General features: G+C 33.7%; 6 protein-coding genes across 6 annotated transcripts; 2 read left to right on the top strand and 4 right to left on the bottom strand.

Moving 5' to 3' along the window:
- The first annotated feature begins 232 nt into the window (after window positions 1–232).
- LOC110709609 (aldehyde oxidase GLOX-like) lies at window positions 233–2,326 on the top strand. The gene has a single exon (XM_021887821.1). It carries the CDS (start codon window positions 603–605, stop codon window positions 2,226–2,228), a length of 1,626 nt encoding a protein of 541 aa, XP_021743513.1. The 5' UTR covers window positions 233–602; the 3' UTR covers window positions 2,229–2,326.
- Window positions 2,327–4,193: 1,867 nt separating this feature from the next.
- On the top strand, window positions 4,194–6,877 carry LOC110709607 (aldehyde oxidase GLOX-like). The gene has a single exon (XM_021887820.1). It carries the CDS (start codon window positions 4,989–4,991, stop codon window positions 6,624–6,626), a length of 1,638 nt encoding a protein of 545 aa, XP_021743512.1. The 5' UTR covers window positions 4,194–4,988; the 3' UTR covers window positions 6,627–6,877.
- Window positions 6,878–11,324: 4,447 nt separating this feature from the next.
- LOC110709688 (histone H3.3-like) lies at window positions 11,325–12,155 on the bottom strand. The gene is made up of 4 exons (XM_021887910.1): window positions 12,084–12,155; window positions 11,849–11,925; window positions 11,603–11,693; window positions 11,325–11,495 (listed from the first exon to the last, which is right to left on the bottom strand). Exons 1-4 carry the CDS (start codon window positions 12,153–12,155, stop codon window positions 11,325–11,327), a joined length of 411 nt encoding a protein of 136 aa, XP_021743602.1.
- Window positions 12,156–14,502: 2,347 nt separating this feature from the next.
- LOC110709858 (histone H3.3-like) lies at window positions 14,503–17,002 on the bottom strand. The gene is made up of 5 exons (XM_021888119.1): window positions 15,857–17,002; window positions 15,555–15,651; window positions 15,365–15,441; window positions 15,089–15,179; window positions 14,503–14,981 (listed from the first exon to the last, which is right to left on the bottom strand). Exons 2-5 carry the CDS (start codon window positions 15,624–15,626, stop codon window positions 14,811–14,813), a joined length of 411 nt encoding a protein of 136 aa, XP_021743811.1. The 5' UTR covers window positions 15,627–15,651; window positions 15,857–17,002; the 3' UTR covers window positions 14,503–14,810.
- Window positions 17,003–17,325: 323 nt separating this feature from the next.
- Window positions 17,326–18,357, bottom strand: LOC110709857 (histone H3.3-like). Its single transcript, XM_021888118.1, has 4 exons — window positions 18,259–18,357; window positions 18,088–18,158; window positions 17,916–18,006; window positions 17,326–17,791 (listed from the first exon to the last, which is right to left on the bottom strand). Exons 1-4 carry the CDS (start codon window positions 18,334–18,336, stop codon window positions 17,621–17,623), a joined length of 411 nt encoding a protein of 136 aa, XP_021743810.1. The 5' UTR covers window positions 18,337–18,357; the 3' UTR covers window positions 17,326–17,620.
- A 1,587-nt stretch (window positions 18,358–19,944) lies between these two features.
- LOC110709854 (histone H3.3) lies at window positions 19,945–21,578 on the bottom strand. The gene is made up of 5 exons (XM_021888116.1): window positions 21,421–21,578; window positions 21,190–21,286; window positions 20,712–20,788; window positions 20,520–20,610; window positions 19,945–20,411 (listed from the first exon to the last, which is right to left on the bottom strand). Exons 2-5 carry the CDS (start codon window positions 21,259–21,261, stop codon window positions 20,241–20,243), a joined length of 411 nt encoding a protein of 136 aa, XP_021743808.1. The 5' UTR covers window positions 21,262–21,286; window positions 21,421–21,578; the 3' UTR covers window positions 19,945–20,240.
- Window positions 21,579–23,393: the final 1,815 nt, after the last annotated feature.

The following is a 23,393-nucleotide window of genomic DNA, read 5'->3' as shown; positions in this document are numbered from 1 at the left end:
ATATTCATTAGATATAATATGAGTAATAAGATACACTTGGGTGCACAATAGAGAATGAAAGAATAAAAGACACAGATTAGGACATACAAAGTAGTTTTCTAAGTTGAATTTCTTTGAGATAGGTCGATCGACATACAAGACCCTTAGTCTAGTTAGTTTTGAATTAAGCATATACGTACTCTACCGGTGACCAGTGTCTAATACAACACTTCTTTCTCAAGTTATTGTAAGCAATAAAATTATAAAACATTTGCATCAAAAAATCAGTAGAAGAAAGAGGACCCTCACTTTGCATGATGCAATTTGTGAGGGACAAGGCTCAATGAGCTAATAATATGTTCTCTCACTCCCTACCTATAAGGCTACAATAATTCCCACTAAAATCACTGTCTGTTTTTGCCTCCCAACATGTATTTCGTATATATCTCCCAATTCAATACAACCAACTAAATCTAAAAAATATATAAACAAGACTACCATGGTTATGTACACATTAATTTCTCCTATAAATTCTTCCTTTAACCAAACACCAACCAAAACCACCAAGAAAAACTCAATTACTTACTTTGACAATTGACACTCAATTTTTGATATCCCATTCCATGTCACATACCCTCCTCCTCTTATGTACCATCCTCGTCCTATCACCCCGTAGTACATTTGCTACGGGGGGTGGTCGATGGCAGCTCCTACAAAAAAGTATCGGCATTTCTGCCATGCACATGCAACTCTTAAATGATGATCGTGTTATCATCTTTGATAGGACTGACTTTGGTGAGTCAAGACTCCCCCTACCCAATGGCCATTGTCGTAGGGATTCCAACGACGAGGCCTTGCAAGTTGATTGTACGGCTCACTCCGTACAGTACGACTCTCTTTCCAACACCTTCCGTCCCCTCACCGTGTTAACTGACACGTGGTGTTCCTCCGGTGTCACCCTAACCAACGGTACCCTAATCCAAACCGGCGGTTTCAATGATGGAGAACGCGTGGTTAGAGCTTTCCAACCGTCTTGTGGTGGTTGTGATTGGGTGGAGCACCCTAACGAGTTGTTGGAACGTCGGTGGTACGCCACTAACCACATTTTGCCTGATGGTCGGTCCATCATAATAGGTGGTCGTAGGGCTTTTAACTATGAATTTTATCCAAAAACAAAGCTTTATAATTTGCCGTTTTTGTCACAAACTCATGATCATCAAGTAGAGAACAATTTGTACCCTTTTGTGTTTCTTCACGTGGATGGAAATTTGTTCATTTTTGCTAATAATAAGGCCATTTTGTTTGACTATACTAGAAATGTGGTTGTGCGGACCTACCCGACTATTCCGGGTGGCGAACCACGGAGCTATCCGAGTACCGGATCTGCAGTGCTTTTACCAATGAAGAATTTGGAGCTTGGATCGAATGTTGAAATGGAGGTGTTAATATGTGGAGGTGCTCCGCCAGGGTCATACTTGAAGGCACTTAATATGGGTCAGTTTTTGCCAGCTCTAAATACATGTGCGCGAATGAAGATTAATGATCAAAAACCCACTTGGGCCATCGAGACTATGCCAATGCCTCGATGTATGGGTGATATGTTGATTCTGCCCCATGGGGAAGTCCTATTAATTAACGGGGTAGGGTCTGGTACCGCCGGGTGGGAACTGGGTCGAGACCCAGTTCTTAGCCCGGTGCTCTACCACCCGAATAATGCCCAAGGGTCTAGATTCACAGTCCAAAAATCAACCCAAACCCCAAGGATGTACCACTCGAGCGCGATTTTACTACGAGACGGACGGGTTATAGTAGGTGGGAGTAACCCTCATAGAACCTACAACTTCACAAATGTGCTATACCCTACCGAACTTAGCTTACAAGCATTTTCTCCTTCATACTTGCATCCGAGCAAAGCCGAGCGTCTCCCGAACATCACCTTCCCACTTTCGGGTTACAAGATCCATTATGGGAAAAACCTTAAGGTCAAGTTCAAGATTAAAGGGTTGGTTGACCTAGATTCAATTAAGGTCACAATGCTAAGACCACCCTTTAACACACATTCTTTCTCAATGAGCCAAAGATTGTTGGTTCTAACCAATGTAAACCCCGTAAAGCCCACGGGCTCGGGTCAATTTAAAGTCGAGGTAATTACACCCGGATCTGCTAATATTGCCCCACCCGGATATTATATGTTGTTTGTAGTACACCAAAATGTTCCTAGTAAAGGGATTTGGCTTCAAATTACGTGATTTTCACTTTTAAATTGTACGTACTAAAGTTTTTATACTAGTTTGTACAACTCAATTGATGAATATTTCTTTTTTACAATTGCAAACAGAAAATCAAGAAAAAGGATGTCAATTGTCAAATAGTCAAATACACATTTTTCTTATCTCTTTAAAAGAAACGTTGGTGTAGAATTGAATTTATAGGTAAGGTGTCAAATTAAATATGTGGTCCAACCTATAACAAACTTATAGCTGTAAATAATTTCAAAGTAATTTTATTTTGTTTTGAGAAAAAAAGTTGAAATTGGGAGTTTATACTGTAGCAGCCATGAATGGAGTGGACGGTGCAGTGGACCTTCATAGCCTAACGAATTCAATGTTATGTACTCCACCCGTAGTTATTTATCACGAAGATTTTTTGCACTGAATTTTATGTCTCCGCCACTTTTACTTTAATTTATTTGTTAGAGTAGGTGCAAGAGAGATGTGTGATCAACACATATAAACACATAAATTTATATGGTTCACTATTGATGTACTCCGTGTTCGTATTAGTTACATCCATGGGCATATCAAAGTGCTTCATATTGAGCTAAGTCAAATTATGATATATTGGCCTAGATACAACCACCAATAAGTCTCTTGTGTTGGACTGGCCCAATGCGTACTTTAATATACTAAGTAGATTTCCCTCTATTTTTAAATAAATGTCTTAATTTGACTTTTACACGCACTATTCACATACACTACTTTAACTTCTATTAATATTTTATACGTAAGATTAAATACAGTCATCCGAGTACTTGTTGGATTCTTCTTAATGTATAATTTATGAATATCATATCAACTTATTATATAATGTATTGATCGATAATTCAATATACTTGTATTATTTGTCAAATTCCGCACAGACAAATATGTTAATTGTAATGGGGTGGTACTTATTTTGAAACAAAGGAAAACATATTACTTGTTCTGATTAATTATGCGACCTACTCCTATATGTGAAGCGATTTTAGTGCATATGTGACTGTGTACAAAGTAGTCCAATTGACACTATCACTTTCATTTTGTCTAAATTAATTTGATTATCCAAAGCAATACGCATTATTACTGCATATATTAGAATTCATGTCATACAAATATGTCTTTTTTTCGTATCTATATCATCAATAGCGAGAACATTAAATTGTTTGCATAATTGCATCCTTGATATAGAATTTAGCAAAGTTAAAGGCGACCACAAGTTAATCATCGTGACAACTCATCATATATATATATGATATAATCAGCCTAATATGCAAGCAATTATTATACGTATTTTATTATGCTGTATGTAATAAACGATCGGAAAGTATGTGAAAGACAATAACACAATAATACTATTATCAAACACAACAAATTCGGGATAAGAAAAGAAACAAGCTCTTTTGATATGATTTTGGTCGTAGAAAGGACACCCCGTCTAGCTTTGTAAGTAGGAGAGTTTGATCTACATACAAGCTCCACGATCCAACATTAATAGGAGTTCCGATTCATCTAGCTTTTAAGGCGGTTTTTTCTTATTCTTTCTCCAATATGAGAATCCACATTGCGGTGCAAGTGAATTTACAACACATTAATCAATTTTTTTTGGCTCGACTATCTTTTTTGTAGTGTTAAACCAAATAACCCTTATAAAGTAAATTCGTTGGCAATACGCATCCCAAGTTTTGATAACAACATACATTCTTAGATTAGATTAGTAAATATGCATCCTTAGGTTGCATTGTTTTATTTCGTTTAATTACAAATTCCTCTTAATTCTTTACACAATCTATAAAAGGTAAAGATCTGACCTACAGAATTACCATATTAAAATCTATGCGTTTACCTCCTTCTAAAGTTCTAAATCAATTAATTTTGTTAATTCTTTCTTCTTCCTAGTTCGTTCCTACTATTATCTTTTTCTCTTTCCATGGTCAAATTGAGGATGTGTAATATAATGTCACATTAGCATAAAACACTATCATTTGTGTAATGTTTTAGACGTTTAGCATTGTCCAACTTATACATCAAATCCTACATTAGCTTATATTCTCTTTTCTTTTTCTTTTTCTTTTTTTTTTATTCAAATTTATTTTCACTATTTAAGTTTTTCTTGAGGGGATTGAACCCTCTCGCTTGATCTTAATTATGTTGATTGTAAAATGCTTATGGCCCAAAGCTTAGACTATAAATAGTAAACAATATCCAATTTAATAAAGTTGTTGATCTTAATTAACGTAATTATTCTTATTTGCATTATATTCTATATACAGAATTAATTATCTACGGAGTACCACGGTGGAAAAGTTTACACCAAAAAAAAAAAAAAAAAAAATTGAATTGAAAAGTATCAAAGTTTACTTAGCATTCCATTAGTTCCGCAGTCATAATAAAAAAATACGTCTTTAACATGTAACGTAAATGTTGTAGACTTTTATGTACATTGCCAATTACATGCCCTTGGTAGTTGACTAGTTGTGCTGCTTACTTGTGCAAGAAACAGTCATAATTGCAATTCCTCAAAGACAATTAGACAAAGCCCACAGTTTGTCTCTTCATCACATCAACTTCACAACATGTCTATATAATCCAACATAGTGTCCCCTCCTAATTCCTTTACAAATATACAAATATTATCAACCAAAAAATTTGCTCATAGCTGGTCATATATACTTCCTATAACCAAAACCACAAAAAAAAAAAAAAAGAAAAAAAAAAGCAAGTATTATTTATATAAGTACATTATCTCGTTTCATGTCAATTATTCCCGTTTTCTTCTTCCTCCTCCTCATCATCTTCCCTCGCAGTATATGTGCTGCGCGGGGTGGCCAATGGCAGCTCCTACAAAAAAGTATTGGCATTTCTGCCATGCACATGCAACTCTTAAATGATGACCGTGTTTTAATTTTCGATAGGACTGATTTTGGCCCTTCTAATGTCTCACTTCCTAACGGTCTATGTCGTAACAACCCTCATGACTTGGCCTTGAAGACCGATTGCACGGCTCACTCTGTGGAGTATGACTCTCTTTCCAACACCTTCCGTCCTCTCAACGTGTTAACCGACACGTGGTGCTCCTCCGGAGCCACTCTCCCCAATGGTACACTTGTTCAAACCGGTGGTTACAACGATGGAGAGCGCGTTGTTAGAACTTTTCAACCATCTTGTGACGTATGTGACTGGGTAGAACTTCCCAACAAGTTATTAATACGAAGATGGTACGCTACCAACCATATTTTGCCTGATGGTCGTTTGATTGTCATTGGAGGTAGAAGAGCCTTCAATTATGAGTTTTATCCAAAAACAACACGTTCTACTTCTCAACTTTACAAGTTACCGTTTCTAGCACAAACTAACGTTCATAATGCGGAGAACAACTTGTACCCTTTTGTGTTTCTCCATGTAGATGGGAACTTGTTTATTTTTGCTAACAATCGAGCTATTTTGCTTGATTATGTTAAAAATGTTGTTGTTCGGACCTATCCAATTATCCCGGGTGGTGACCCGCGTAGCTACCCTAGCTCAGGGTCCGCGGTTCTTTTACCATTGAAAGATTTGGAGTTGGGGTTGAATGTGGAAGCGGAGGTGTTAATATGTGGGGGTGCACCACTAGGTTCATACTTGAAGGCACATTCGCGTCAATTTTTGCCAGCTCTAAACACGTGTGCCAGAATTAAGATTAATGATCCTAATCCTACTTGGGCCATTGAGACTATGCCAATGGCTCGTGTCATGAGTGACATGGTGATCCTTCCCAACGAGGATATATTACTAATAAACGGGGCAGGTTCAGGTAGCGCTGGGTGGGAGTTGGGTCGAGACCCTGTACTTAACCCAGTAATCTACCACCCAAGCAATGTCTTGGGATCTAGATTCGAACTCCATAACCCGACTCAAGTCCCAAGGATGTACCATTCGAGTGCAATTTTGCTACGCGATGGGAGAATTTTAGTGGGAGGAAGTAACCCGCATAAGTTCAACAACTTCACCAATGTGCTTTATCCCACCGAACTTAGCTTGGAGGCATTTTCACCCCCATATTTAGATCCCTCCAAAGTAAAACTACGACCCATTATTGTTACCCCAGCTTCTAGCTCTAAGATTCAATATGGAAAGCTCTTAGAGGTTAAGTTCACAATTACCGGGTTAATTGACCTAGATTCAATTAGGGTTACCATGATTAGTCCACCTTTTAACACACATTCCTTCTCAATGAGCCAAAGATTGTTGGTGCTAACCAATGCAACGCCCGCAAAGCCTATGGATTCGGGTCGATTTCAAGTCAATGTTAGAACACCCGGATCTATTAACATTGCTCCTCCGGGCTTTTATATGTTATTTGTGGTTCATCAAAATGTTCCTAGTGTAGGCATTTGGGTTCAACTTATGTGATTAGCCTTTTTTCTTTTTTTACTCAATTGTTACATAATAAATCTTCTTAATTTTGTAAAAAAGCTACAAGAAGAGAGTTAAGATACAATGCCAAATTGACCTATTTTTTTGTGTTAAAATTTGTGAGATCGGAATTTCTGTATATATATACTATAAGCTGGATGTATATTAAGGTTAAATTATGAGGCAGATTACAGACCTAATACTTTGTAGATGTACCAAGAAAGGTTTCATGTACTAAAGCTGGAGTACATAAACAATTAACATGCAAGATGAGTTGATTTAATGGGGTATTTTTTCTTATCTACCTAAAAAATACTTCATAGACGTAAAATATACTCCCTCCATTCCTTTATTTTTGCCCCATTGACATTTTTGGGGTCAAACTTTGAAAGCTTTGATAAAAGATAATTTAGTCATGAGTGGTGTTGTTAGATTCGTCTCATTGTATATTTTATTAATATCACGTCTTTATAATTTTTACATATATGGAAATAAAGATATAAACGTTTTAATACGCATCTTGAAGATCGTGTATAGTCAAATGGGAAAAAAAAATAGGGACAAAAAGAATAGTTGGTATATAGCACAAAATTATGCATGTGAATACAAACAAGAAATTAGCAATCCCAAAATATGCTACTTGCAATATTCATGATACATGTGAAGGTTGACATTCATAAGCTCATACAAGGCCCTTGTCTCATGACATTATGATAACTTAAAAGAAATGAATTCTTTTTTGAACATCTAGTACACAGAATGAAAGATATTCGATGTATAGATCAGGCGGTCCATATATTGCATAATTCTGTAAAAATACGTAATGTAGCTAAGTGGTACATACAAATATACAATAGGAAATATTGATTATAATAATTCCACTTTTAGTCGGTTCGCTGTTAATAATCCCACCTTTATAGGAGATTTTCATTTATTATTCTCTTATGACCGGTAACTGTACATTGGGTAAACCTCTTTTTTTTTTTAATTTAAGTGACACGTGGCACTAGATAATTGTTCAAAAAAAAAAAAAAAAAAAAAACTAAAAAAAAACTAAAAAAAAATCTGGTCAAAAAAAAAAAAAAAACTAATTTTTTTTTTATTCCCAACGACCACCTAACCCCCCAACCTCCGGCAGCCCCTCCTCAGCTCCTCCCCATCCCCACCGCTGGAAACCCTATCCCCACCGCCAGAACTCCCATTTCTACCACCTGAACACCCATTTTCACCCCCTCCCAGCAGCAACCAACCCAGCTCTCCCTAAAACCACCCCAATTTTCAATAAAATAAAAAATAAATAAAAACCCTTCAAGAGCGGTTAGGAGGGGTTTTCAGTGGAGTTTCAGGGGTGTATGGGGGGTTTTTGGTGGAGTTTCGGGGGTTTATGGCGGTTTTTGGTGGAGTTTCGAGGGTATTTAGCTGTGGTGGTTTCGAGTGTGGGTTTGGATCAGGGGTTGATTTAGGTGGTGACTTTGATCGGTGGGGTGGTTTTTATTCCGACCGGCCTTTTTGGGGGTTTATGGTGGAGGCCGGCTGGTTTTCAGTGGGGCTAGGGTAAGGGTAAGGGTTAGGGTTTCACGGTAGGTGGAGGGGTGGCTGATGGGGTTTTTTTTTTTAGTTTTTAATTTTTATTTTTTTTTTATTTTTCAACCAATTACAAAACAACATGTGGCATTTTAATCTATCAAAACCGATTACCAACAAGTTAGAGACCAATAATAGAAGAAGATCCCCTATAAAGGTGGGATTATTAAATAATAATCCAAAGGTGGGATTATTAACAACGAACCGGCTAAAGGTGGGATTACTAAAATCAATTTTTCCTATACAATATGATAGATATTAATTTGTGGAACAAAATTGGATATTTGATGTAATAAGTGTATTTAGATATAGATATGTTGGATGCATATATATTTGTATTTAGATATAATACAATTATTGTGTTTGATTTAGATTGCTTTACTACGATACGGAGTTTTTTTTTTTTGGAAATATCCTTTACTACAATATAGACAACACATAAACAGTACTATTTTGTTTCTTGTTGCATAGTTGCATCTCATGACTACTGAAGCAAATTAAGATAGAACCACACCAGCTTAGATGCAAGGAAAGTCATTTTAATTACGATATACTCAATTGTTTCTTTACTTCTTTAGATTACAATATTCACACGACTAAACATTTCAAATTGAGGGAGCGTTTATTGAGTGTTAATCGACTAATAATTGATACAATTTTGCGATTAGCCTCACTATAAATGGATTATTAAGAATTAGACCGTGTCAAACTAGAGCTGCCAGGACAGTCCGTGAATTGAATCATTAAGAAGCAAACAGACTTGGGTAGTATTACCCGTGAATCAATAACATACAAAATCCAATTTATAAATTTGTTTTTTTATTGCGGGAACTACTTGCTTTTGTACATAAAATTGTATGATGTCTTCTTTCAAAAAAAAAAAAAAATTGTATGATGTCTACGGTCTACTATATCGAGTTATGCACATATCCTGTGTATATATGTCAAACAATGAAACAATGCAGACCTGGCCTGCCAGTCACAAGTGACAGATATTTTATGAATCAATCCAACTAGCCCCATCAAAAGATGTCAAAAACTAACCCAATTCGCCTAGATCCAACCTTATCCGAAAGTAACCCGATTTAGATTTTAATTTGTATGGATACAATAATTTAGATTGACTTAAACCTAAGCTATTTAAACCCCACTCGATGACCCGAAATGACATTTCTAGCCCAATCTTAATATATACGAGTACAAGTATATACCTAGCAAAATTTGACTTTATCTGAAAGTGACTTGTTGACTCAATTATAAAAATGTTTGAACTATTGAAATTTTGTGAGAGGAAATATGAATGTACAGTATCTAGCTATACATATTTTGACATGGTGTGTATTTGTGTAACAAGTTCACTTGCATGTTTGGTAGAAATGATTTCAATAGAAAAGAAGCGAAGGAAGGGAAATTAAGAACTTACAAATGGTATTACTATCACTCTATCAGCCCAGGCCACCAAGAACCAACTACCTACAGAAGCTTGATGAAGAGATAACAATGATCCGATTGAAGTAATGCCCTATTCTAATAAGCACATCAACTCAGGAAAAATAAAATCAGTTTAAGGTTCATAAGGGCTAGCCAATTTTTAGTTGATATTTAAAATAAGTATAAAAAGTTTAGATAGTATCAAATAAGTTCAGATAAACTCAAATTAGATTAAATAAGTGAAAATTAGACAAATACATGATAAAGTACACCCAAAAAATTTTCATACAAATATATAGATGATAATCAAATCGATTCTAACTATTAAAGGCAAGTCGTATTGATGACCATGGTTACTCAAAATCTTTAGGTTCTAATGAGAAAGTAACACTACGTTTATTTCCTCTAATTTCCTCTTAAATTTAATTGGAGGAATTTTTAAGGAAGAGAAATTAAAAGGCAACTAATCATGTTTTTTTCTCTATTCCTTTGTTCAATAGGATATCTCGAGGTGGTGTAAGAACATTCCTTTAACTTATAAAAATTGTTTGCAATACTTACAATTTTTTTCTTTGAATTTGTGTTTACACGAGTGAAAGTTTGTGAGTTTGTCTAGTTAATTTAATATGTTTGTAATAATAATAACCATTCTTTTGTAAATCGACCATATACAATAATTGTTGTTTATGGTTAATGTTCCGAATGAAGGCATTTGGGTTCAAACCCTTCTTAAATGAATATTATTTCTTCACACGATATTATTGCATACAAGTATTTATATATGATAATATATACCTATCACACATTCAGTCTACTCCGTAAATTAAAACACTTTTTTTAAGATTTATGTGTATTTTTATTCTATTTGGTTATAATTAACAAATAAAACTAATCATGCACTTTGGGATATACGGAATAATAATATGCAGGAAGTCATATCTCATCTTCAATAAACTAAAAGGGTTGAGAAGGAGACTTACAATTCATGAATTCAAATATTCAATAATCTCATCTTCTATAATAAACTAAAAGGGTTGAAAAGGAGCCTTACAATTCATGAACTCAATCATGTGCCAGTAAGATAAAAAAAAACCTTAAGTTAGGCTATTAATAAAGTAGCATGCCTATTCTGTTTGTAATATACAAAGTTTGGTTTAGTTACGTAGTTTGATCAACAAAAGTAACTTCATTCTCATTGTAATTCTTGTAAATCTTCTCATCATAAATAAGTTGATTTTTCTAATTATTGTTTGATTAACTTACACACACTTTAATTAAATAATGAATAGTAATAGATGGATAGGAGAAATTTTAGCCTAAATGTAGATTTTGCGATGTACATGACATAACGCACATCATCCTTATCATAGGAAGATCTATTCATTCATAATACGATTTCAAACTATAAAAAAGTAAATACGAAACATAATGAAGTAATTACTAATGTTTCAATTAAGTACTTAAAAAAAACAGCCTAATCCATCGATGATTATTTCTAGGTACCCTAATTAGAATCTTTCAAAAGATAACATCAAACTAAATAGTACCTAATGTACCACATATTCTAACACTTGATAATAGAGTTTAATACTATGCACACCATACCAACTAAACAACCCAACTTCTGTAAATTAGCCTCCTCCCATAAAGCAGTCAATCAAGCATCCATCTTCAACCTTCTTAGAAACGCTCGCCGCGAATACGATGAGCCAACTGAACATCCTTAGGCATGATGGTGACCCTCTTAGCATGAATGGCACACAAGTTAGTGTCCTCAAACAAAGCCACAAGGTATGCCTCGGCCGCCTCCTGGATTGCCAACACTGCGTGGCTCTGGAACCTCAGTTCAACCTATTCATCCCAAGATAACAAACACAAAAACCCTAATCAGTTTCAAATAATACTTGAATTACACCATTAAAATCAAATTTTTAATAAAATTGTTCATCATATTTTACCTTAAAATCTTGGGCTATTTCGCGAACAAGACGCTGGAATGGGAGTTTACGGATCAAAAGCTCAGTGCTGTTCTGGTACTTGCGAATTTCACTACATCATCACCAAAAAAAATAATGATCAATATAAAATCATCATTCATTATCAACATTAATGTATTAAAATAATTTTTAAAAAAAAAAAAAACAAGATTAAAAACTACTACTACGTAACAAAACTTTTAATAACAATTAATTAAGAAAAATTACCGAAGAGCGACAGTTCCGGGACGGAAACGATGAGGCCTCTTAACACCACCAGACCTAGGAACTGATTTTCTTGCAGCCTTGGAAATAACACTAAATAATCGAATACAAGTCAATTAAAAAGAATAGATTAAAAAAAAAGGTACAACATTCAAATAAGCGAACTTACATGATATAAAATCGACATACCGAACCCTAAAAAATCAAAAGGATTATGATGCATGATGAATGTAGGTACCTTTTGAGCAAGTGTCTTCCTAGGAGCCTTACCACCGGTCGATTTACGAGCAGTTTGCTTAGTACGAGCCATTTCGATTCTAATTCAACACCGAAAAAACTTCAAAGGATTCCAAACAAACACACAAATCAAACTGATTAAACACGTAACAAATTGATTAAAAGCATATGGAAAGATCAAAAAATTTAGATTATAATCGAAATAATGAGAAAATGAGAGAAAATTAGAGGAAAAGAGAGGTTATTGATACCTACAATCGGAGAATTAGGGTTGAAGAAAGGAAGGGGTATTTGAGAAATTTTAGGTGCAGTTGAGATTATTGAGAGTGCATGGGAGTATGGAGTTTGGGGGTTATTTATAGGAGACTGAAAAATGAAGGGGGGTAATGCGGTTGGAGAGAAAGAGGCTGACGTGGCTACAATAACTGTAATACTTGACACGTCACTAATCTGAATAATTAAGTTAATTCTGATTACTGAGTTTTGATTGGTTGGTTTTATGGAAGACGGATTGAGGTTTTATTTTTTGTTTAATTGTTTTTGTGTTTCTTTTGTGAGTGTCTATTTTCTTGGTTGAGTGAGGAGCAAGGTAACGGTTTTTATCGAATTGTTTCGACCTAAAGATTGAATTTTGGTCCGATTTCAAAAATGTACTGTTGTAATTGTAATGTTTGATTCAAATGATTATTATTATTATTTTTCTTCAAAAAAAAAAAAATGATTATTATTATTTCATTCAATCTTAAAGTGACATGGTACTCTACCATTGACGATTAGATGGTGTAATCGCCTCCGTAATGAATAAAGTCTTCTTCCGTTCATGTGGTTTGGGATTTGAGGTTCAAAACTTCACAAAACAAAGGATAATTTTGCAATAGAGAATAAAATTGTAGCCATGATAACTATCTCTAAATAATTGTAACTTTATAGTGTACACAACAATTTTAGTCTGATGTAAAAACAAAAAAGAAAAAAAACGAAAAACAAAAAGAGTTGATATTAACGATAACATAGAGATATTGAAAAAATCAAGTGAGAGGATCGATTCAGATTTTGCCCATTGGAGATTGTTGGCCACCATAAATTAAACTGCTTGGGCGGCATTAGAGGAGAAAGGCTAAAGAAAGATGATAAGAAACCGCTCCAGCCATTGTTGATTTCGAGTTTTAACATTGGCAGACGAACTATCATACAATCGCCATTTGCCAACGAAACTTGAATTGTTGGTCATCTCATTTAATCTGATACATCATACATATATTAGACTTCACTAGATTGTTGGCAATCCATTATTTATTTGCTAATTTTCAAATATCTTTAGGCATTGGTAAATTGAAGGATGAGTTATGAATTTAAATCAAATTTACTTCATGATCGAAAGCATATAATTTGCATGTTTAGTTGTTTTTACCATACTGTCAAACCTACCAACGGTTGATGAGATTATTTATTGAATTTTGACGGTTGTGATTGAAAGACTTATAGTGACTACAAATTTGACGGTTAAGATTGAAAGACTTATTGAACTTTGACGGTTAAGATTGCTTGTAGCCATTGAAAATTCATCCAAAAATAAAAAAAAATAAAAATTTAATAAAAACAACGATGTGCAACGTAGAATATAATCCAAAGGGATTTACTAAAATGTCCTTTACATGAAATATTGCACATTGATCCATTTTAGGTATAATTAAGCCGTCCATAATTGTATGTGAAGGTACCCATTACTCAATACTAGAAGGTCATGTGGTTTGAAAACTGAGGATCAAACCTTCATGAAATGCAAACATTTGCAACAAAATTTAATAAGGATGTGATAAATTTATTTACACCATACATTTTCAATCGAATTGAAGAAATTTCCAACTTGAAATACACGCATTTATATGGTGCATCATGTGTCTTTTAACTAGTGAATGAAATTGAAATAGGGCGCGTGATCAAAACAAAGTCAAGTTATGATGATTTTATAGTTCATATGAGACCAACTGAAACACAAGTACACAACAATGCGCAATGTGCTCTGGATGGAGTAATAATGTACTAATTCCAACTCATAATTAAATTTATATGAACATATATTTAGCCATCTACAATAAAAACTTTGATACCTTACTACTGAGGTGTTATGAGTAAAATTATATCATTATCATCACAGCTTTTGTCATTGCAAATTTTAATTCAAATTTAACATTTCATCACCTAACATTGTAATATTATTCCGGTAAAATTGAGAAAATCAGTCATTATACATGTCAAGCATCCTTTAAACTTTTGTCCAAATAAAAAATATTAACCACCTAAATCAATCAATTAACATATAAAATTAATAAAATCAAACAATAACGAACCAAACATCAACGAACCAAACAACAAATAAAAATACGAAGAATATTGCAAACCTAAGGCAAAGTAATATATTCAGAATTCACTACACTAAAAGCAATTTTATTGACTTAATTGTTCAAAACAAGTGCAGACGCCCTAATACAATCTCAACTACATAAAATGCAAAAATTAATACCCAAAACATATTCAAGTAGCTACATATCGACTATCGAGTTTATATACGTATGTATGTACGTATGCATGTACGTATGAATGTATTATACACCATTATTACACCATCTATCACTAACAGAACAACTCCTACAAAGTTCATTATTCAACACACCCTTGCTATCTCTAAGAAACTGCTAAACATTACATCCTTGTTCAATCTTCATTCTTAAGCACGCTCGCCTCGAATACGACGAGCCAACTGCATATCCTTAGGCATGATGGTGACCCTCTTAGCATGAATGGCGCACAAGTTAACGTCCTCGAACAAACCCACAAGGTAAGCCTCGGCCGCCTCCTGGAGTGCCAACACTGCGTGACTCTGGAACCTCAGCTCAGTCTATTATTCATTCATACAAGAAAACAATACGAAACCCTAATCAGTTTCAAATAATATTTCCATCATTAAAATCAAGATTTTAATAAAGTTGTTCATCGTGTTTTTACCTTAAAATCTTGGGCGATTTCGCGAACAAGACGCTGGAATGGGAGTTTACGGATCAAAAGCTCAGTGCTCTTCTGGTACTTGCGAATCTCACTGCATTATCACGAAAAAAATGATCAAAATTAAGAAATCTTCTTTCATTATCAACACTATCAAAATAATTTATTTTTTAAAAAAAAAAATCAAGATTAAACATTACTATTATGTAACAAATACTCTTAAATAAAATCATCAACCATTAGTAATTCAACAAGTAAAAATAAATTAAGAAAAATTACCGAAGAGCGACAGTTCCGGGACGGTAACGATAAGGCTTCTTAACACCACCAGTCTCAGGAAGTGATTTTCCTGCAGCCTTGAAAAGAAGAACACAAAATAATCGTACACAAATCAATTAAAAAGATCGATTTAAATCAACAAAACCCAAGAAATCAAAGATTATGATGCATGATGAATGTATATATGTACCTTTCGAGCAAGTTGCTTCCTAGGAGCCTTACCACCAGTAGATTTACGAGCAGTTTGCTTAGTACGAGCCATTTCGATTCGATATCAACTACAACAACTGCGCGAAAGAATTGAAACAAGTTGTAAATCAATTAATTGAAGTTATATAATTCAAATTGACATTCAAAGTTAAATAATCGATTAAGAGTAAAGATTATCGTGGTGATTCAACAATAACGAAAAAACAGAGCAAAATTCCAGAAAACAATTGAATCAAGTTAAACAAATTGAAGAACTAACAAAGAAATTGATTACGAAATTACCGAGGAGAGAGAAATTGAGCTGGAATTGAGGATTTAGGGTTTGGAATTACAGAGCAATGTTTGCTTCAGTTGAGAAATTCTGCTGTAAAATGTTGGGGGGTATTTTATATTTAAAGGGGGGAGAAAAGATTTGAATTGGAAGAAAGTGCAAGAAGATGACGTGGACGTGGGTTTAACTAAATTGATGTGACACGTCAGTGATCCAAGGAATTAGAATATTCTGGATTCTGAATTTTGATTGGTTGATTTAATTAGGGGCGGGGAATTGAGGATTGTTTGTTACGATTTGTGTTTTTTTTGTCTGGTTTTTTGTTAGTATGGTTGAGTGTGGAGGAAGTTAACGGTGTAACTAAAATGTTTGAAAATTTAATGTGGAGTTTGGGCTGAGCTGAGGTTTATCTTGTGAGACTTATCTATTTATTGCGTTTTAATGTACAAGCCCAAGTAGTAATTGTTAAGGATATAAAAAGATTGAAAACAACACTACAAATACAACTATTACCTTGTACTGAACCAAATAAATCTCATTTTTTATGGGTCGTCTTAACTCGATCTATGTTTTGACAGTATCAATAATAGAACTTCGGAGCACTCTATAGTGATTACAATGGACCCTTCATAAGTTATTTATTTGTACTCGATCTAAATTAGACTTTAAACAAAGAAAAAATTGGAATTTAATGGTAACAAATACGTTATAATACTATATGGAGTAATTTATAAACACCTTTTTGATTGTGAAAATAAAATAAAATAAAATAAAAAATACTCCATTATTAATTGGATGTAGAAGTACTAATACTTGCCATTAATTAGTTAGGTCATTTAAAGTATCAAAGATTGTTACATTCCAAAAATGGACACTAATTAAAGAGTAAAGACATACATTGTAGTTCAAAGAACAAACCTTGAATTTTACTCCATAAAAGCTAAAGTTGTGAAAAAATATAACTCGCACTGAAAGAAGTTTTGATGATCTACTTATACACAGATAATTGGATTATATAGGTTAAAATACTCTTAGAACGCATACTTTATATGCAAAAAGGATCGATGATAATGTATTAATGTTTAATGTAACATGACTATACCGTCCAACACACTTTGGGGATTTAGGTTTTGCTTTCACTCTATATATCCCCTCTCTCCGATCCTTAAAACCTTAATACCTTACCCAAATTGCCCTCGTATATTATTGTATATGAAATCAAATTGAAGTAATTAGCCAGCAAGTACCAATTAGGCCTACTACGTCATTCTTTAAATGAGTGAAAATCAAATTTAAAAGACATTTGAGGCAACATTGTAACATTACTCCGGTACAATTGAGAAAATCAGTCATTATATACTTGGTATAAATCAAACATTCTTTAAACGTTTGCCCAAATTAACCACCTAAATCGATGAATTCACATATAAAATCAACAAAAGTAAACACAACGAACCAAACAACAAAATATATTGCTAACACAAGACAAAGTAATATATATATTCAGACTTCTCAACACTAAAAGCATTTTTATTGACTTGTTCAAAACAAATGCGTACTCCCTAATACAATCTCAACAACATAAAATGCGAAAAAACATATCCAAAACATATTCAACTTGCTAGGTATCAATGTATATGTGTATCATTGTATGAATGTACGTATGAATGTATATACACCACCACTAGCAGAACAACTACAAAGTTCAACACACCCTTGCCATCTCCTAAAATCTGCTAAACATTACATCCTTGTTCAATAATCTTCATTCATTCTTAAGCATGCTCGCCTCGAATACGACGAGCTAACTGCATATCCTCGGGCTTGATGGTTACCCTCTTAGCATGAATGGCGCACAAGTTAGTCTCCTCAAACAAACCTACAAGGTACAACTCGGCCGCCTCCGGTAGTGCCATCACTGCATCACTCTGGAACCTCAGCTCAATCTGCTCTTATTAAAAAAACCAACAAAAAAAAAAAAAAAAAATCAGCTATATTTCCCTATTTTAATTTCAATTTATACTGAATGATTAAATACAAATTTCTGATTAAAATGTAAATGAATATGACCTTAAATTGTTGGGCGATTTCACGAACAAGACGCTGGAAGGGAATTTTGCGGATCAACTTCTCGGTGCTTTTCTGATACTTGCGAATTTCACTACATTATCAAAATCAAAGTGAAAATAAAATATCAAATCAAATTAAATGTCAAATATACTGAAATTCTTGGAAAATTTACCGAAGAGCGACAGTTCCAGGACGGAAACGACGACGTTTCTTCACTCTTCCTGAAATTGTTTCTCCTCCCCCCTACTCATCAATTTAAAAATAGAATTTAAGGAAAATAAATAGATAAAATCAAATTATTCAAACAAAATCGAGATTTATTTTCTTAAAGATAAAAAGTTACGGTGGCTAGAGCAGCAAGCTGCTTCCTGGGCGGTTTTCCACCGGTAGATCTACGAGCAGTTTGCTTAGTACGAGCCATTTCGATTCAATTTCAACTACAATAACTGCACGATATTCAAGAAAAATAACACGTTGTATATCAGTTAATTGATGTCATACAATTCAAACTGAAGAACTCAAAGAAATGCAAAATTCCAGAAAACAATTGGATGTAGTTAAATAAATTAAATCGAACGAACTGAAAGGCTAACAAAGAAATTAAAGAAAGAAATCGATTACAAAACTACTCTATAATGAATAAAACCTGGCAATTACCAAAATGAAGAGAGAGAAATTCAAGTGGAAATCAGAATTTAGGGTTTTAAAACACAGAGAAATGTTTGCAGGAGTTGAGAAGCTCTGCATGGGAGTGTAAAACAGGGGTGCTGAATTGGGAGGAAGTGCAAGAAAAATAGAAGATGACGTGGACGTGGGTTTGGGATGTTATAAGAAACTTATAACCGAATTGATGTGACACGTCAGAGATCCAAAGTATTAGAATATTCTTGTTCTGAATTTTGATTGGTTGTTTACTTGTTTTTATGGGTGTATCCGAGGATTTTTTTTTTTTTTTTTTTTTTCTTTTCATCTTTTGAATCTTGTTTTCTAGGTTGAGTATGTGGAGTTTTGGGGTGAGGTTTACTTTCTAAGACTTATCAATTTGTTGAGTTTTAATGTACAAGTTCAATTGTTAAATGCAAGAAAACAACACGTAGTCATTCATTTTTTACATAGGTTGTCGCTTGGTATCACTTGTATGGGGTGTTTGGGTGCTGGTCTTTAGTGTTCTGATCTGGTTGTGTAGATCTTGATGGCTTTTCCTCTTCCTCTTTTTTGACGATTACCATGCAGAATAATTTTTTATATTTACAGAAAAATCCTTAAATTAAAAGTTGAAATATTAGCCATTGATTAGTTAGCTATATAGTGTCACTCACGTCACACCATGGGACTTGTTGACACTAAATACATATGTATAACCTTTGCATTTTGCAATGTACTCTATAAAAGCTAAAGTTGTTAAAATTATAATTTGCATTGAAAAGGTTTAATTTAAATGATCAACTTGTACACAAATAATTGCGATAATTAGGCTAAAATACACAAATTAATCTATATGCAAAAAGGATAATCAAACCAAGACCAACATAATTTGCAGGGTTCAGGTTCTGCTTTCACTCTACGTCTCTACCCCCACTCTCCCCTTAAAACCATACCCCTAAACTCTACTCGTGTTTTAAAACTTCGCCTCCTCATGAATTCAAATACAACTGTAGAAGCAAATACCTCAACAAGTCAACATAGACTACATTGGAGGCAATCCATAAACTACACACACTACAGATATGCCCAAACAGAGTCCTCGGCCATGAGTCAGCCAAAATGCACACATCGCACAACCCAGAACATAGTGTAAGCATACTACTTTGTAGTTTGTACATATCAAACAAAGTACCATTATACCAAAAACAATTTATTGAATTGAATTTCCTTTGCATTGACAGTTGATAGGGTAACAAATTACTGTAAATCTTAAGCCTTCCTCGTAACAATTCCTGTACTTCCATTCCAAAACTACTCCAGTACGATGGAAGAACCAACATATGAAACAAATCAAACAATCACGCCATGGGACTTTACCAAAATCTAAACCATTACACACAAATCGTAGAATAACCACAACATAACATAGCATAAGAAGAGATACATAGTGAATAAATCAAACATCCCATCAAGTAATCAACAGCAAAATGAATGAATGAGATGAATTCAAAACAAATCCGAAAACCATAAAACATGTATCCAATGTATTTCAAAACATATCCGAGTAGGTATAGAGTATATACACCACCACACCAACAGACCCACTAAATGTTGCTGTATCTTAACTTAATCTATCAAACTCATCCTAAGAACTGCTACTCATATCCATCTTCAATCAACTTAAGCACGCTCGCCACGAATACGACGAGCTAATTGAATGTCCTTAGGCATGATGGTCACCCTTTTAGCATGAATGGCGCACAAGTTGGTGTCCTCAAAGAGACCCACAAGGTATGCCTCGGCCGCCTCCTGAAGTGCCAATACAGCGTGACTCTGGAACCTCAAATCAGTCTGTTCATCATCAACACCACAAAACCCTAATCAGTAACAATCACAATAAAACTAATAACAAGTCATATTTATATTCAAGATTTTGATTAGATTGTAATTAGTTTTTACCTTGAAATCTTGGGCGATTTCACGAACAAGACGCTGGAAGGGGAGTTTGCGGATCAAAAGCTCAGTACTCTTCTGATATTTGCGGATTTCACTGATCATCATAAAAAGATTCAAATAATAAGCTCAATTTTAAATTTAGTACAACAAAAAAAAGGAACAATTGAAGACAAATTTTGAAAATTGAATATTTACCGAAGAGCGACAGTTCCAGGACGGTAACGATGAGGCTTCTTGACTCCTCCGGTAGTTGGAGCTGATTTTCTAGCAGCCTTCATTAAGAATTTAACCAATTAGACAGTGAACGAGCTTAATAATCGAAATAAATTCTAATTCAAAAAGAATTGAATCGACAAAATTACCCCAAATATTTAAACTAATTCAATTGAATCGGAAAACCCCCAACTTTTTGAACATATTGAATTAAATCGAACCCACCCCCCCCCCCCCAAAACAAAAACAAAAAAAATAAATAAATAAAAAATTGAACGAATTGAATTGAAACAAGAGAACCCCAAATTGTTAAATAAATTGAATTGAAACGAATCCCAATTTCGAAACGAATTGAATTGAATCGAAAACCCCCAATTTTTTTAACAAGTTGAATTGAATCGAAGAAAATCCCAATAATTTGACGAATTAATCAGAGGAAACCATAGGAAAGAAGAAATACCTTGGTAGCAAGCTGCTTCCTGGGAGCCTTACCACCAGTAGATTTACGAGCAGTTTGCTTAGTACGAGCCATTGGAAATCAAATTCAAACGAAAAATCTGCAGATAAAACCCAGAAATTAACAAAAATCAGTCAACATTCAAACACACAAACAAGAAAATCAAATTGAAGAAATAAAACAATAAATCAATTAGAACAAGAGAGATAGAACAAAATAGAAGAGAGATTGTACCTGGAGATCGGAAACTAGGGTCTTTGAAAGAAGCAGAAATTAATTAATTTGGTTGGATGTTTTTGGGAATTTGATATTGGGAGCCTTTTTATAAGAGAGAGAGAGAGAGAGAGAGAGAGAGAAAGGGGTTCTGATTTGTTGGATATGAAGGGGGTGGAATTTGGGGGCATGGACACGTAATCATTACTGTCCATCTTGACACGTCATCAATCCTGTTGTTTGAGATACTGAGTTCTGATTGGTTGGTTTTATGGATTGGTGGATTAATAACATCTTTTGTGTTTCTTTTATCTGATTATAATTAATCAATTAACTATGGAGTAATTATCTCTTGATTATTATGTAGTAGGTCGGTAATTGTGAGATTGGTTAACGATTTAAGTAATTGTATGGACCAAATTATAAACTTTGGGTCAGGTTCGTTTTGTTCAATATTTCCAATTTACATCTCAATTGGATAGCCCATAGGCCCAAGTGTTTTGAATTAGCTTACTAGCCAAGAGTATTCTCTATTATTATTTTTTTTTTAAAAAAAAATTGATTCATAAATAAAAAAAGTCATACGATATATATAAAGAGATTTAAATCTAATAAATATATGACAATTGAATCAAATAAAAATATCCTTTCATACCCTTCTCTTTATATCGATGTGATTTACAGTCTTTTTCAACGAGGGGGTCTATTGATTTGTTGAAATCGTGCAGTGATTCATCTGATTTTAATCGAATGATTAACCTCTTTTTCGATCCTACACAAATCTTTACTCATGAAACAACTTACACTATACTAAACTAAAAAAAAAAAAAACAAAAGTACAAAACTAGAACAAAGCCCACCACAGGGGCACTTACTACACTTAAACCCATTAAAGGGTTACTTACTAGTTACTACCTTCAAAGAGTGTAGTTTTATTGAATTCAATAACAAAAACATAAAGAAACTGAAACCCAAGTGTTTTGAATTAGCTTACTAGCTAAAAGTACTCTCTAGTCTTTAGTCTCTAATACCTACTTCCTCCGTTCTTTTTTACTTGACCCGTTTTGACTTTTACACTATTTACCACTCCTCCTTTGACCGTCTTTTGTGAATAATATGTAAGGAAAAACATATTCATGTGAGATTTTTTTTTATTCGTCTCAATAAGTACTATCATAATATATAACTTTTATAATTTTACTTATGGAGAATTAAAGTTATTGATCGTTAAAGTTTTGCATTGGCAAGTGTGATAAAAGAAACAAGTCAAGTAAAAAGAATAGAGAAAGTTTTTTTTTATCCCATTTGACTTTTATGTCTCTAAAACGCATGTATCTTTATATTTCGTACGTGTTTAAAAAGAAAATATATGTGTGTATATATATATATTTATAAATAAATAATGAGACAAATCCAATAAGATATATATATATATATATAATGAGACAAATCCAATAAGATTGCACATGACTATATTAGCTCTTATAGATTATCGAGAATTTAAATTCAAAATTATTAAAATTTGACTCAAATATCTGCTATAGGGCAAAAATAGGGATGAAGGGTGTAGTTATTACAATATATTTCAAATAGTTATATTGAAAAATTCTTTAAAAAGAATATATATATTGAAAATAGTCATGTGAGTAAATGTATCTTAAACTCAAGCCCACAAGCAAAAATCAAATGGTACCAAAATTCAACTATTTGAACCACAATATTGACTAAATGACTATTTAACTTAAACACAACTAGTACAAATAATCTCTCAAGTCTAGTTGAGTCGAACTTTTAAATTATTTGAATACCAAAAAAAAACTCATTTTTGAAATACTTTTTCTAACTTTTTATTGAAGGAAAATACTTTTACTTACTAGGAAATTAAATTTTCATATTGTGGGGAGGCGACAATCAAATTAGGTTCGAATTGGTTCAATTTAGTTTGAAGTATGTTTAAGTCAAACCGTTTCGAATTGGCTATGAGTTTGGGTCGG

The sequence above is a fragment of the Chenopodium quinoa genome, unplaced genomic scaffold (assembly GCF_001683475.1).
Source record: "Chenopodium quinoa cultivar QQ74 unplaced genomic scaffold, ASM168347v1, whole genome shotgun sequence".
In the NCBI taxonomy this organism is placed as follows: domain Eukaryota; kingdom Viridiplantae; phylum Streptophyta; class Magnoliopsida; order Caryophyllales; family Amaranthaceae; genus Chenopodium; species Chenopodium quinoa.
This window is presented reverse-complemented; position numbering and strand designations above follow the sequence as displayed.